The sequence below is a fragment of the Anolis carolinensis genome, chromosome 1 (assembly GCF_035594765.1).
Source record: "Anolis carolinensis isolate JA03-04 chromosome 1, rAnoCar3.1.pri, whole genome shotgun sequence".
Taxonomy (NCBI): Eukaryota; Metazoa; Chordata; class Lepidosauria; order Squamata; family Dactyloidae; genus Anolis; species Anolis carolinensis.
The window spans coordinates 364,481,991-364,498,263 of record NC_085841.1 but is presented as its reverse complement, the minus strand read 5'-3'; the positions used below and the strand labels follow the sequence as shown (position 1 = coordinate 364,498,263).

At 45.1% G+C, this 16,273-nt stretch overlaps 1 protein-coding gene across 1 annotated transcript; it reads left to right on the top strand.

Annotated features, from left to right (window-relative positions):
• Nucleotides 1-275: 275 nt before the first annotated feature.
• LOC103281130 (uncharacterized) lies at nucleotides 276-14,621 on the top strand. Its single transcript, XM_008121988.3, has one exon. The coding sequence runs from the start codon at nucleotides 778-780 to the stop codon at nucleotides 14,365-14,367; it is 13,590 nt and encodes a 4,529-aa protein (XP_008120195.3). The 5' UTR covers nucleotides 276-777; the 3' UTR covers nucleotides 14,368-14,621.
• Nucleotides 14,622-16,273: the final 1,652 nt, after the last annotated feature.

The following is a 16,273-nucleotide window of genomic DNA, read 5'->3' as shown; positions in this document are numbered from 1 at the left end:
CAGGAAGACTGCATTACAGGTAGATAGATTCAATCAAGGAAACCAGAGCCCCGGGCCCAGAACAGTGCTATTGATAAAGGTTGATGTGGAGGTCTCTCATTCAAGTCAAAGCCAATTTAATGACAGTTAACAACAACAACAAACTGGGTAATCTAAATATCAGGTTGCTTTTAATAGGAATGTTACCTCCTAGTTACCTCCTCTTAATGTCAGTTTTTGAGAAGAGAGAGTGTAGCCCAGCCTTTCAGAAGTTAGAATATCCAATGTTTTCAGCATATGGATGTCAGAAAGGATAAACACTGTATGCAGCTCTAGAGTCCTGAACGTAGGGTTTCCTCTACTATAATCATATAAATGGCTGAAGCAGAACAGACAATGATGTCATAGACCGCCTACTTGAAGCTTCTAGAACAAAGAACTGGAGTGAGAACACGAAAACCACCAGCAGCGGAGAGCTTGTAACAGGTTTTCTGGAGGTATTTGCTTCAACATCAGGGCCATGATTCCAACTGGCTGTAAATAGAAAGAAGAAGCACCAGATAAGTGTACTATCCATCTAGACAATGATGCAACCAACATAACAAGCCACAGCCCTGATGCAAGGAATAAAAAAACTTCTGCTGCTCGGGATCCAAGAAGGTAGCTCTCATGTTTCCATTATTTGTAGGCTTTTAAAAGAAAGGTGCAAGGCACAGGGGGGAAATTTGTCTTGCCCATACAGCAAGGGCTGTTGTCCCAAGGCCCCAACTACTAAATTAGCAAGTGTTAAGCAAAAGAATGGATGACTCTGAACCACCACTTGACCAGGAGACTCCTGGGAATGATGAAATATTAGATGAGGAGCAGAAACGTAATGATGATGCTAGTGAGGAAGATTACAGTGGGACAAATCATTTGCAGGAGAGTGGGGATACTGCACCAATAATGGAGCAAAGAGCCATATACAGATCAGTTTCTGATAAAGATAGGATTAACCAATCTCTGCAGACAGACAGCAAAGTGAGCGTTTTCAGGCAGAAAACACTAATTGACCGGAGTCAGCAGACAGATGTTTGTGGCGGTTCAGAAAGCAGTATAACATCTCTAAGGAAAGAATCCCGCTTTAGCAGTTCTCAGTTCGAAGGCCAAAAATCCCAACACAGCAGTCAACAATCTATTAGTCGTCAGGATGGTCATAGCCGAGCATCTTCTTGGATGCAATCTGAGATTAATTTTCCTGATGACACTGAGTCAACAATAGTGCCCGATTCTGGCTATGAAAGTGAACAAGTGGAGGAATCCCGACGTAGCAGTCTAATATCTCAAATGTATGGCTTTCCCATTTGTGGCCAAGAACAATCTCGAAGGAGCAGCCAGCAGTCCACTGGCACCCACATTTTGCAAGGCCAAAAGATGGCCCAAGGACAGGCCGTAGATAATGCTGATATAGCTGAGGAAACAACTTGGTTCAATAAAAGAACAGGCGTATATGTAATATCTAGACATCAGCAAACAAGTATAATTTGGGGCCCAGAAACACTTGCAGAAATTTTACTACCTTTTAAAGAATCCATTAAAAGCAAAACAGTAGAAAAAGAGATGTTAAAAGAGGAGGCAGCACTAGTTTCTTCACTGGATACAGAAAGGGCACAGCCTGCAGTTGAAGAATATCATCACAGCAAGCAAAAGACAGAAGAGCAAGAATCAAAGAGACCTAGTCAAGCGCCTACTGTAACGGGATCTCTTTACAGTATCCAACAAATAGAGGGGCAAGAATCAAAGAGACCTAGTCAAGCACCTTCTGTACAAGGATCTCTTCACAGTATCCAACAAATAGAGGGGCAAGAGTCAAAGAGACCTAGTCAAGCGCCTCCTGTAACAGAATCTCTTTACAGTATCCAACAAATAGAGGGGCAAGAATCAAAGAGACCTAGTCAAGCGCCTCCTGTAACAGAATCTCTTTACAGTATCCAACAAATAGAGGGGCTAGAATCGAAGAGACCTAGTCAAGCACCTTCTGTACAAGGATCTCTTCACAGTATCCAACAAATAGAGGGACAAGAATCAAAGAGACCTAGTCAAGCGCCTCCTGTAACAGAATCTCTTTACAGTATCCAACAAATAGAGGGGCAAGAATCGAAGAGACCTAGTCAAGCACCTTCTGTACAAGGATCTCTTCACAGTATCCAACAAATAGAGGGACAAGAATCAAAGAGACCTAGTCAAGCGCCTCCTGTAACAGAATCTCTTTACAGTATCCAACAAATAGAGGGGCAAGAATCGAAGAGACCTAGTCAAGCACCTTCTGTACAAGGATCTCTTCACAGTATCCAACAAATAGAGGGACAAGAATCAAAGAGACCTAGTCAAGCGCCTCCTGTAACAGAATCTCTTTACAGTATCCAACAAATAGAGGGGCAAGAATCAAAGAGACCTAGTCAAGCGCCTCCTGTACAGGGATCTCTTTACAGTATCCAACAAATAGAGGGGCAAGAATCGAAGAGACCTAGCCAAGCGCCTCCTGTACAGGGATCTCTTTACAGTATCCAACAAATAGAGGGGCAAGAATCAAAGAGACCTAGTCAAGCGCCTCCTGTACAGGGATCTCTTTACAGTATCCAACAAATAGAGGGGCAAGAATCGAAGAGACCTAGTCAAGCACCTCCTGTACAGGGATCTCTTTACAGTATCCAACAAATAGAGGGGCAAGAATCGAAGAGACCTAGTCAAGCACCTTCTGTACAAGGATCTCTTCACAGTATCCAACAAATAGAGGGACAAGAATCAAAGAGACCTAGTCAAGCGCCTCCTGTAACAGAATCTCTTTACAGTATCCAACAAATAGAGGGGCTAGAATCGAAGAGACCTAGTCAAGCACCTTCTGTACAAGGATCTCTTCACAGTATCCAACAAATAGAGGGACAAGAATCAAAGAGACCTAGTCAAGTGCCTTCTGTAACAGGATCTCTTTACAGTATCCAACAAATAAAGGGGCAAGAATCAAAGAGACCTAGTCAAGCGCCTTCTGTAACAGGATCTCTTTACAGTATCAAACAAATAGAGGGGCAAGAATCAAAGAGACCTAGTCAAGCACCTTCTGTAACAGGATCTCTTTACAGTATCCAACAAATAGAGGGGCAAGAATCAAAGAGACCTAGTCAAGCACCTATTGTACAAGGATCTCTTCACAGTATCAAACAAATAGACGGGCAAGAATCAAAGAGACCTAGTCAAGCGCCTCCTGTAACAGGATCTCTTTACAGTATCCAACAAATAGAGGGGCTAGAATCAAAAGGTCCTAGTCAAGCACCTTCTGTACAAGGATCTCTTCACAGTATCAAACAAATAGAGGGGCAAGAATCAAAGAGACCTAGTCAAGTGCCTCCTGTACAGGGATCTCTTTACAGTATCCAACAAATAGAGGGGCAAGAATCAAAGAGACCTAGTCAAGCGCCTCCTGTACAAGGATCTCTTCACAGTATCCAACAAATAGAGGGACAAGAATCAAAGAGACCTAGACAAGCGCCTCCTGTAACAGAATCTCTTTACAGTATCCAACAAATAGAGGGGCTAGAATCGAAGAGACCTAGTCAAACACCTTCTGTACAAGGATCTCTTCACAGTATCCAACAAATAGAGGGACAAGAATCAAAGAGACCTAGTCAAGCGCCTCCTGAAACAGAATCTCTTTACAGTATCCAACAAATAGAGGGGCTAGAATCGAAGAGACCTAGTCAAGCCCCTTCTGTACAAGGATCTCTTCACAGTATCAAACAAATAGAGGGGCAAGAATCAAAGAGACCTAGTCAAGCGCCTTCTGTAACAGGATCTCTTTACAGTATCCAACAAATAAAGGGGCAAGAATCAAAGAGACCTAGTCAAGCGCCTTCTGTAACAGGATCTCTTTACAGTATCCAACAAATAGAGGGGCAAGAATCAAAGAGACCTAGTCAAGCGCCTTCTGTAACAGGATCTCTTTACAGTATCCAACAAATAGAGGGGCAAGAATCAAAGAGACCTAGTCAAGCGCCTTCTGTAACAGGATCTCTTTACAGTATCCAACAAATAGAGGGGCAAGAATCAAAGAGACCTAGTCAAGCGCCTCCTGTAAAAGAATCTCTTTACAGTATCCAACAAATAGAGGGGCTAGAATCGAAGAGACCTAGTCAAGCACCTTCTGTACAAGGATCTTTTCACAGTATCAAACAAATAGAGGGGCAAGAATCAAAGAGACCTAGTCAAGCGCCTTCTGTAACAGGATCTCTTTACAGTATCCAACAAATAAAGGGGCAAGAATCAAAGAGACCTAGTCAAGCGCCTTCTGTAACAGGATCTCTTTACAGTATCCAACAAATAGAGGGGCAAGAATCAAAGAGACCTAGTCAAGCGCCTTCTGTAACAGGATCTCTTTACAGTATCCAACAAATAGAGGGGCAAGAATCAAAGAGACCTAGTCAAGCGCCTTCTGTAACAGGATCTCTTTACAGTATCCAACAAATAAAGGGGCAAGAATCAAAGAGACCTAGTCAAGCACCTCCTGTAACAGGATCTCTTTACAGTATCCAACAAATAGAGGGGCAAGAATCAAAGAGACCTAGTCAAGCACCTTCTGTACAAGGATCTCTTCACAGTATCAAACAAATAGAGGGGCAAGAATCAAAGAGACCTAGTCAAGCACCTTCTGTAACAGGATCTCTTTACAGTATCCAACAAATAGAGGGGCAAGAATCGAAGAGACCTAGTCAAGCACCTACTGTACAAGGATCTCTTCACAGTATCCAACAAATAGAGGGGCAAGAATCAAAGAGACCTAGTCAAGTACCTACGGTACCTGGATCTCTTTACAGTATGCAACAAATAGAGGGGCTAGAATCAAAGAGACCTAGTCAAGCACCTACTGTAACGGGATCTCTTAATAGCATCAAACAAATAGAGGGGCAAGAATCAAAGAGACCTAGTCAAGCACCTACTGTAACGGGATCTCTTTATAGCATCAAACAAATAGAGGGGCAAGAATCAAAGAGACCTAGTCAAGCACCTAGTGTACAAGGATCTCTTCAAAGTATCCAACAAATAGAGGGGCAAGAATCAATAAAACCTATCCAAGCGCTTAATGTAGAAGGATCTCTTTACAGTATCCAACAAATACAGGGGCAAGAATCAAAGATGTCTATTCAAGCACCTACTGTTCCGGGATCTTTTTACAGCATTCAAAAAGTAGAGGGGCAAGAATCGAAGAGACCTAGTCAAGCGCCTACAGTATCGGGATCTCTTTACAGTATCAAACAAATAGAGGGGCAAGAATTAAAGAGACCTAGTCAAGCACCTACTGTTCAAGGATCTCTTCACAGTATCCAACAAATAGAGGGGCAAGAATCAATGAAACCTAGCCAAGTGCTTAATGTACAAGGATCTCTTCAGAGTATCCAACAACTACAAGGGCAAGAATCAAAGATGCCTAGTCAAGCGCCTACTGTTCCAGGATCTTTTTACAGCATTCAAAACATAGAGGAGAAAGAATCAAAGATGCCTAGTCAAGCGCCTACGGTACCGGGATCTCTTTACAGTATCCAACAAATACAGTGGCAAGAATCGAAGACACCTAGTCAAGCACCTATGGTACCGGGATCTCTTTACAGTATCCAACAAATAGAGGGGCTAGAATCTAAGAGACCTAGTCAAGCGCCTACTGTACAAGGATCTATTTACAGTATCCAACAAATAGAGGGGCAAGAATCTATGAGACCTAGTCAAGCACCTACTGTACCGGGATCTCTTTATAGTATCAAACAAATAGAGGGGCAAGAATCTATGAGACCTAGTCAAGCACCTATTGTACCGGAGTCTCTTTACAGTATCCAACAAATAGAGGGGCTAGAATCTAAGAGACCAAGTCAAGCACCTACTGTACCGGGATCTCTTTACAGTATCCAACTAATAGAGGGGCTAGAATCGAAGAGACCTAGTCAAGTACCTACGTTACCTGGATCTCTTTACAGTATGAAACAACTAGAGGGGCAAGAATCAATAAAACCTAGCCAAGTGCTTAATGTACAAGGATCTCTTCAGAGTATCCAACAAATACAAGGGCAAGAATCAAAGATGCCTAGTCAAGCGCCTGCTGTTCCAGGATCTCTTTACAGCCTTCAAAAAGTAGAGGGGCAAGAAATGAAGAGACCTAGTCAAGCGCCTACAGTATCTGGATCTCTGTACAGTATCAAACAAATAGAGGGGCAAGAATCAAAGAGACCTAGTCAAGCACCTCCTGTAACAGGATCTCTTTACAGTATCCAACAAATAGAGAGGCTAGAATCGAAGAGACCTAGTCAAGCCCCTTCTGTACAAGGATCTCTTCACAGTATCAAACAAATAGAGGGGCAAGAATCGAAGAGACCTAGTCAAGCGCCTACTGTAACAGGATCTCTTTACAGTATCCAACAAATAGAGGGGCTAGAATCGAAGAGACCTAGTCAAGCACCTACTGTACAAGGATCTCTTCACAGTATGCAACAAATAGAGGGGCAAGAATCAAAGAGACCTAGTCAAGCACCTACTGTAAAAGGGTCTCTTCAGAGTATCAAACAAGTAGAGGGGCAAGAATCAAAGAGACCCAGTCAAGCGCCTACTGTAACAGGATCTCTTTACAGTATCCAACAAATAGAGGGGCAAGAATCAAAGAGACCTAGTCAAGCACCTACTGTACAAGGATCTCTTCAGAGTATCAAACAAGTAGAGGGGCAAGAATCAAAGAGACCTAGTCAAGCGCCTACTATAACAGGATCTCTTTACAGTATCCAACAAATAGAGGGGCTAGAATCGAAGAGACCTAGTCAAGCCCCTTCTGTACAAGGATCTCTTCACAGTATCAAACAAATAGAGGGGCAAGAATCAAAGAGACCTAGCCAAGTGCCTACTGTACAAGGATCTCTTTACAGTATCAAACAAATAGAGGGGCAAGAATCAATAAAACCTAGTCAAGCGCCTACTGTACAAGGATCTCTTTACAGCCTCCAACAAATGGAGGGGCTAGAATCAAAGAGACCTAGTCTAGCGCCTACTGTTACGGGATCTCTTTATAGTATTCAACAAATTCAGGGACAAGAATCAAAGAAACCTAGTCAAGCACCTACTGTTCCAGGATCTCTTTACAGCATTCAAAAAATAGATGGGCAAGAATCAAAGAAACTGAGTCAAGCACCTACTGTACAAGGATCCCTTCACAGTATCCAGCAAATAGAGGGGCAAGAATCAAAGAGACCTAGTCTAGCGCCTACTGTTACAGGATCTCTTTATAGCATTCAGCAAATTCAGGGGCAAGAATCAAAGAAACCTAGTCAAGCACCTACTGTTCCAGGATCTCTTTACAGCATTCAAAAAATAGAGGGGCAAGAATCAAAGATACCGAGTCAAGCGTCTATTGTACAAGGATCCCTTCACAGTATCCAAGAAATACAGGGGCAGGAATCAAAGAGACCTAGTCAAGCGCCTACTGTACAAGGATCTCTTCACAGTATCCAGGAAATACAGGGGCAAGAATCAAAGAGACCTAGTCAAGCACCTACTGTACAAGGATCTCTTCACAGTATCCAACAAATAGAGGGGCAAGAATCAAAGAGACCTAGTCAAGCGCCTACTGTAACAGGATCTCTTTACAGTATCCAACAAATAGAGGGGCAAGAATCAAAGATGGCTAGTCAAGCGCCTACTGTTCCGGGATCTCTTTACAGCATTCAAAACATAGAGGGGAAAGAATCAAAGATGACTAGTCAAACTCCTCTGGTACCGGGATCTCTTTACAGTATCCAACAAATAGAGGGGCTAGAATCTAAGAGACCTAGTCAAACACCTACTGTACAAGGATCTCTTCACAGAATTAAGCAAATAGGGGGGCAAGAATCGAAGAGACCTAGTCTAACGCCTACTGTACAAGGATCTCTTCAAAGTATTCAAAAGACAGCAGGGCAACAGTATAGGGCTGATCAATCTAGGCCAGAGGACCAAAAGATAAGGCGACGTAGAAAAGTATGCAAAAATAAAGTTGACCAATGTCAACAGACAGATAGTGCAGAGAGTCTCAAAAAAATACTGTCTGAAAAGTGTCTACAGACAGATACGTCTAAAAGTGAAAGCATTGCCACAGCAGTTGAATTGCCTGATTCTGTCTGTGGCACACATCAACTCCCACAAAAAATTGATATGGACATTCTTCCAGCTCAGTTGAAAGATACCTGTTCTGACAGCCATCCACTTGTAGAACATGCAATCTGTAGCAATATGCTACCACAAGAAATGCCGGATTCCAATCGTGAAGTCAAGCAGGAAGACATTCAAGAACTTCACTCTCGCAGTCTTCCAGCAGAATTAGAAGGTTCTTGCCGTGATAATAGGCAAGAGTATGAACCTCTAGAATACCGCCAGAGTAGCCTTCCTATTAAACTGGACTATTCTCAGCGTGATAGCAAGCCAATTGCTTTGCAAGACCTCACTTATGGCAGATTCCCAGATAAGGTAAAAGAATCTGAACATGGTGGTGAGAAACCTTTGGAAGAATATGGTCAGAGCAGCCTTTCTTTTGCACTGGAAGAATGTCATCGTCTTTATGAAGAGAGAATGCGGCAGGACTCCCAGTATGACAGTCAGAAATCTCTCAAAGTGGTACGTAAGATGGATTCTGCTTGTGAGCCTAGTCCCTCCTCTATGTTTGATAGTCAGACAATGTTGCCTAAACAATCTATGTCTGCTCAGCAGACATATAGCACTATTTCATTACAGGGAACTTCTTGGCTACATAAACAAACTGGCAAACTAATGACAAACCAAAGCCAACAGACCAGTGATAGTTGGCTCCAGAAAAAGAGGGCGAAAAAACAGATGTCTACAAGGAAAGAAACAATGTCAAGGAGTGATGTAACTGAGGTTCAAGAATCACCAGAAGTAACGGATCAACAAGCTGTTGAATTTGAATCTCGAAGAGTCAGTCAACAATATGCTGCCCCAGACTTCCAGAGAAACCATGAACCACCTAGTGTGCCTGAGTCCCGGAGGCCTAGTGAACCACCTAGTGTGCCTGCATCCCAGAAGGCCAGTGAAATACTAGCTGTACCGGAGTCCCGAAAGGGCAGCAAAGTATATACCATAACTGAGTCCCGGAAGGCCAGTGAATTATCTGCTCTACCAGAGTCCCAGAAGTCCAGTAAAACATATGTTGTATCTCCATCTCGAAAGCTTAGCAAAGCACCTGATTTACCTGAATCACCAGAAGTAACGGATCAACAAGCTGTAGAATATGAATCTCGAAGAGTCAGTCAACAATATGCTGCCCCAGACTTCCAGAGAAACCATGAACCACCTAGTGTGCCTGAGTCCCGGAGGCCTAGTGAACCACCTAGTGTGCCTGCATCCCGGAAGGCCAGTGAAATACCAGCTGTACCAGAGTCCCGAAAGGGCAGCAAAGTATATACCATAACTGAGTCCCGGAAGGCCAGTGAATTACCTGCTCCACCAGAGTCCCAGAAGTCTAGTAAAACATATGTTGTATCTCCATCTCGAAAGCTTAGCAAAGCACCTGATTTACCTGAATCACCAGAAGTAACGGATCAACAAGCTGTTGAATGTGAATCTCGAAGAGTCAGTCAACAATATGCTGCCCCAGACTTCCAGAGAAACCATGAACCACCTAGTGTGCCTGAGTCCCGGAGGCCTAGTGAACCACCTAGTGTGCCTGCATCCCGGAAGGCCAGTGAAATACCAGCTGTACCGGAGTCCCAAAAGGGCAGCAAAGTATATACCATAACTGAGTCCCGGAAGGCCAGTGAATTACCTGCTCTACCAGAGTCCCAGAAGTCTAGTAAAACATATGTTGTATCTCCATCTCGAAAGCTTAGCAAAACACCTGATTTACCTGAGTCCCGGAAAGCTAGTGAGCAAACTTTTGTGCCTCAATCCTGTCCAATCAGTGTAGAACCTACTATACTCGAGTTTCCAAGGACAAGTGAAGCACCTGTCATGCTTGAATCCCAAAGTTTCAGTAAAACATCTATCTTATCTGAAACCTGGAGGGCTAGTGAACAACTTGCTGCGCCTGGGTCTCAAAGGGCCAGTCAAGCATTTGCTATATCTGAGTCTCGGAAAGCTAGTGCAGCACCTACTGAGCTTGAGCCCCGGAGATCTAGTGAACCACCTGCTGTATTTGAGTCCCAAAGGGCCAGTGTAGTGGCTGGTTTATTAGAGTACAAAAGTGCTAGCGAACCATGTGCTGTACTTGAGTCCCGAAGGGTCAGTGAAATACCTGCTGTATCTGAGTTTCAGGGGATTAGTGAACAACTTTCTGCATCTCGACAAATCAGTGTAGCATCTACTGTATTAGAGTTCCGGAGGGCTAGTGAACCACCTGGTGTACCTGCCTCCCAAAGGTCCAGTGAAGTACATGTTTTACCCGAATCTCGGAGAGCTAGTGAACCTGCTGTGCTTGAGTCTCAGAGAGCCAGTGAGTCACCTGTTTTGCAGGACTCCCGACAAACCAGTAAAATGTCTACAATGCTTGAGTCCCAGAAAGGCAGTGAAGAAGTTATAATATCTAGGCCCCTGAAGGGCAGTGAACTGTCCACTGTACCACAGTCCCGAAAGGGTAGTCAACAGTCTAATGCAGCACAGAGCCTGAAGGGAAGGGAGCAGCCTCCAGTTCCAGAATCCCAGAAGGATAGTCAGGAGCAAATTGTTGAAGGGCATGGAAGCAAGCAAATGTTAGATCAGGAATTTCAAAAGAGTAGCCAACAGCCCCCAAAGACTCAATCTCATTTGGATGCTGCAAGAATCAGTGAAGTGCCACGTGGTTTCAAAAATGAGGTAAACATACCAAAGCAAAAGATTTCATTTACCGAGAAGGCCCAGCAAACATATAGCATTATTTCTGTGGAGGTAAATACTTGGATAAACAGAAGGACTGGGAAACAAATGACATGTAGTACTCAACAAACTGAGAAGAGTTGGCTTCAGGATTATCTTTCAAGGAAAAGAAAACGCGCATCGAAAGGAAGCCTGAACAGTTCTGCTGCAGCTGAACCAGAAAATATGAAATTAGAGAAACCAGTCAGCCCTGAGAGTGGTGAAAAAGATGGTGTAAAACACCAGCAAATTAGTAGGCATGAGCCACAAGTGGAAATCGATATGGTGACTGAGAATCAAGGTCTAACCTCTTTTGAAAGGGATGAAACAGAAAGAGATACTCAGAAGATTCTCAAAGGGAAGATCTCTGAACACAGTCAAAAGAAAGAGATACTACAGTCTCTGAGAGGGAGCCTGCAGGAAGATGTGCCACAGTCCCAATGGTGCTGCTCAAAGCATGCAGAACCAGAGGAGGAAGTGCTGTTGTCAAGGCAGGCCAGTCAACCTATAGAGGTGCAAGAGTCCCGGAGGGGAATTCAGCAAGTGGAAGTCCAAGAGTCCCGGGAAGGCAATCAGCAGATGGAAGTATCCCAGAGGGGAAGTCAGCAGGTGGAGATGCAAGAGTCTCGGAGGGGCACTCAACAAGAAGATATCCAAGTATCCCGAAGGGGCAGTCAGCAGGCAGAGATGCAAGCATCCCGGAGGGGCAGTCAGCAGATGGAAGTGCAAGAGTCTCAGAGAAGCACTCAACAGGGAGACGTCCAAACATCCTGGTGGGGCACTCAGCAGGCGGAGGTGCAAGATTCCTGCAAGGGAAGCCAACAAGGGGATCTTCAAGAGTCCCGGAAGGGCAGCCAGCAGGCAGATATGCAAACATCCCGAAGGGGCAGTCAGCAGATAGAGGTCCAGGAGTCCAGGAGGGGCACGCAGCAAACAGAGGTCCAAGCATCCCGAAGGGGCAGTCAGCAGATAGAGGTCCAGGAGTCCAGGAGGGGCACGCAGCAAACAGAGGTCCAAGCATCCCAAAGGGGCAGTCAGCAGATAGAGATCCAGGAGTCCAGGAGAGGCACGCAGCAAACAGAGGTCCAAGCATCCCGAAGGGGCAGTCAGCAGATAGAGGTCCAGGAGTCCAGGAGGGGCACTCAGCAAACAGAGGTCCAAGCATCCCGAAGGGGCAGTCAGCAGGTAGAGGTCGAGGAGTCCAGGAGGGGCACGCAGCAAACAGAGGTCCAAGCATCCCGAAGGGGCAGTCAGCAGGTAGAGGTCCAGGAGTCCAGGAGGGGCACTCAGCAAACAGAGGTCCAAGCATCCCAAAGGGGCAGTCAGCAGATAGAGGTCGAGGAGTCCAGGAGGGGCACGCAGCAAACAGAGGTCCAAGCATCCCGAACGGGCAGTCAGCAGATAGAGGTCGAGGAGTCCAGGAGGGGCACTCAGCAAACAGAGGTCCAAGCATCACGAAGGGGCAGTCAGCAGATAGAGGTCGAGGAGTCCAGGAGGGGCACGGAGCAAACAGAGGTTCAAGCATCCCGAAGGGGCAGTCAGCAGATAGAGGTCCAGGAGTCCAGGAGAGGCACGCAGCAAACAGAGATCCAAGCATCCCGAAGGGGCAGTCAGCAGGCAGAAGTACAAGCATCCCGTAGGGGCAGTCAGCAGGCAGAAGTACAAGCATCCCGTAGGGGCAGTCAGCAGGCAGAAGTACAAGCATCCCGAAGGGGCAGTCAGCAGGCAGAAGTACAAGCATCCCGTAGGGGCAGTCAGCAGGCAGAAGTACAAGCATCCCGAAGGGGCAGTCAGCAGGCAGAAGTACAAGCATCCCGTAGGGGCAGTCAGCAGGCAGAAGTACAAGCATCCCGAAGGGGCAGTCAGCAGGCAGAAGTACAAGCATCCCGTAGGGGCAGTCTGCAGATGGAAGTGCAAGAGTCCCGGAGGAACACTCAGCAAGCAGAGATCCAAGCATCCCAAAGGGGCAATCTGCAGGTGGAAGTGCAAGAATCCCAGAGCAACACCCAGCAAGCAGAGATCCAAGCATCCCGGAGGGGGAGTCAGCAGGTGGAGGCCCAAGAATCCCAGGGAGCCACTCAGCAAGAAGACATCCAGGCATCCCGGAGGGGCAGTCTGCAGATGGAAGTGCAAGAGTCCCGGAGGGATACTCAGCAAGCAGAAGTCCAAGCATCCTGGAGGGGCAGTCAGCAGATGGAGGCCCAAGAGTCCCAGGGGGCCACTCAGGAAGAATACATCCTAGCATCTCGAAGGGGCAGTCAGCAGGCAGAAGTGCAAGCATCCTGTAGGGGCAGTCTGCAGATGGAAGTGCAAGAGTCCCAGAGGGGCACTCAGCAAGCAGATGTGCACGAATCCCAGGGAAATAGTCAATATGTGAAGATGCAAGAGTCCCGGATGGGCAGTCAGCAGGCGGAGGTACCAGCATCCCGGAGGTGTAGTCAGCAGGCTGAGGTTCAGGACAGTAAACAGGCAGAGGTGCAAACATCTGAGAGTGGCACTCAACCGGTGGAAGTGGAAACATCCTGGGCTAGCATTCAGCAGGTAGAAGTACATGCATCCAGGAAGGGTAGTCAGCAGGCAGAGGTGCAAATGTCCCGGAGGGGCAGTAAGCAGGGTGAGTTGCAAGAATGTCAGAAAGACAACCAACAGGGAGAGCCCTGGAGAGGCAGGCAGCAGATTGATGTGCCTGAGTCCCCAAAAGAATGCCAGAGGGCACAGGTTCTCCATTCTCTACAAAACAGTGTTCTACAAACAGCACCATGCTCCCAACAAAGTCCCCAACAAGCCGAGAAGTTAGAATCTCAGCAAGTTAGCCACTTTGATACCAAGCAGGACTCCCAGCAAGAAAACCAGCAGTTGGTGAATGTTGAGTTTCAATATAGTGACATGTTATGGAACACATCAGGAGGTCAAATACAAGACCTTGGCAATTCTGAAAGCAAGAGTACACTTGGGAGCCTATCATCAATATATGTTGAGGCAGAAGATCAAGCTCTGCAGACCTACAGCATAGTTTCTTTAGAAAATGGAATTTTGTTGAATAGAAAAACAGGCAGAATCTTGACAAGCCATAGTCAACAGACAAGTGCCACTGCTGTTAATTCAGTGTATAACCGAGCTCAGGAAGACCTCAGAGATGCAGTACAAGGGCCAGAGCCATCTGAATCCAGATTAAAGCAACCTGAAGGGAAATCAGGTCAGGAATCTCCACATCGTAGTCAAACAGCTGAAAATGATGTATCAAGTATTACGACCACATCATCCTGGAGGGAACGGCAGTTCTCTGATGATGCTCAGAAAGACATAGAGAAAGTGCTAACAGCCTATACAAGTGAGTCTACCTTGCTGAGTGCACAGTCATCATTAACATATGCAGAAGTGGATTATGCCTCCAGGATTTCTAGCAATGTTTCTGTGCGTGAAGGAAGCTGGATAAACATTAAAACGGGCAGGCTGCTAGCATCGCAAGGTCAGCAAACTGACATATATGCGGAAGATGGCTAACCTGCACACCATTCAAGTTCTTCACTGGAGTGATCATAATCAGATTGATAAATGAAGGCCACCAGCCAGCCTGCCACATTGATGAACCCTATGAGGAATTTGAGATGCCAAGATATTGATGCCCTGAGAGAAATTTGGAGACCTCTGAGTATCAGCAGTCGCTAAGAATTTTGCTGGTAGAAGAGCAAGACTAAGGCTTCTGGAAACATGGGAAGCAGAATAAAAATGGGGAAACCTATATATTTCGTGGTTCACCTGCTTGAATGTCAATTAATCATTTTTATTGCATTATGCCAGTTCCTCACATACTTATCTTGATAGAAAAACAGGGTTGGCTGCAGTTTCAACTCTGCATACAAAGGTATGTTCTTGATATATGCAACATTGAGTGATGCCTGGTCTGTATAAATGAGCCGTGCATAACGAATAGTCTTACCCCACATTGCCTTCAACCTTAATAGAGCTGCTCAGGGAATCATAATGTATTTTAATTAACCCACCTAAAGAATGCCAAGGGGAGGGAGCCAACAGGTGGAGGGGCAAGAATGAGTGGCACCTAAGAGGTTACTTCAAACCCAGTTGATGAAATAACATAGGCGATTGCTTGCGATAATGAGAGAGTTTGCAAAACAGAAACCATGCCCGTTAGAATAAAACCCTTCCCAGAGATCTGGGTGTGCAGATCCAAAGCTTACTGGACCACTGCAGAATAGCATTGACACACACAAAATATCAATATTAAAATGGAAATAAACTAGAAGCGACATAAAAATAATCAAAAACCTAAACAGTCATCCCTCCAGGTTTGCTGAGACTAAGTGCACAGGACTCCTGTGAAAGTGAAAAACAACAAAGAAATTAGTGTTCTTGCTAGAAATCTCTAGGTCCTCCAGTGTGACTGTAGGAAGTTGCCTATAGAACAGGCATGGGCAAACTTTGGTCCTCCCTCTAGGTGTTTTGGACTTCAACTCCCACAATTCCTAACAGCCTACCGGCTGTTAGGAATTGTGGGAGGTGAAGTCCAAAACACCTGGAGGAAGGACTGAAGTTTATTTATATTTATTTATTTACTACATTGATATCTCGCCCTTCTCACCCCGAAGGGGACTCAGAGCAGCTTACAAATAATATTTACATACAGTGTATTATATCAATAGCACAGCACAACACTAGCACTATATACCAGCATATAGTTTGCCCATGCCTGCTATAGAAGAACACTGGAGTACTAGAGATTCAAATACATGAATAATCATATCTGTGAACAATCAAATCTGCAAATGTCAAAACTGCAAATGTAATGGATGATTGCAAGTAAAGATAATAAAATGCTGTAGAACAGAGCAACAACAGGTTTATGTCTTCATGTAATTGGCATGGAGGCATGCACTGTTTCAGACCCTGGACATTAGGTGTGGGTATATTGATTGGTGTGACTGAAGCTTAAGTGTCGGTTCACTACCACCTCACCTCACCCCACCCCACCCCATCCCATTTCTTCCTTGTACAGTAGAGTCTCACTTATCCAAGCTAAACGGGCTGGCAGAAGCTTGGATAAGTGAATATCTTGGATAATAAGGAGGGATGAAGGAAAAGCCTATTAAACATCAAATTAGGTTATGATTTTACAAATTAAGCACCAAAACATCATGTTATACAACAAATTTGACAGAAAAAGTAGTTCAATACGCAGTAATGTTATGTTGTAATTACTGTGTTTATGAATTTAGCACCAAAATGTCACGATATATTGAAAACATTGACTACAAAAATGGCTTGGATTATCCAGAGGCTTGGATTAGTGAGACTCTACTGTATTTCTTATCTGGGTTCCTTGCACTCGGATGCATAATGAGTCCAATGAAGGGGCAGTTCCTTCAATGAAAAATGTGGAACATTTGATAGT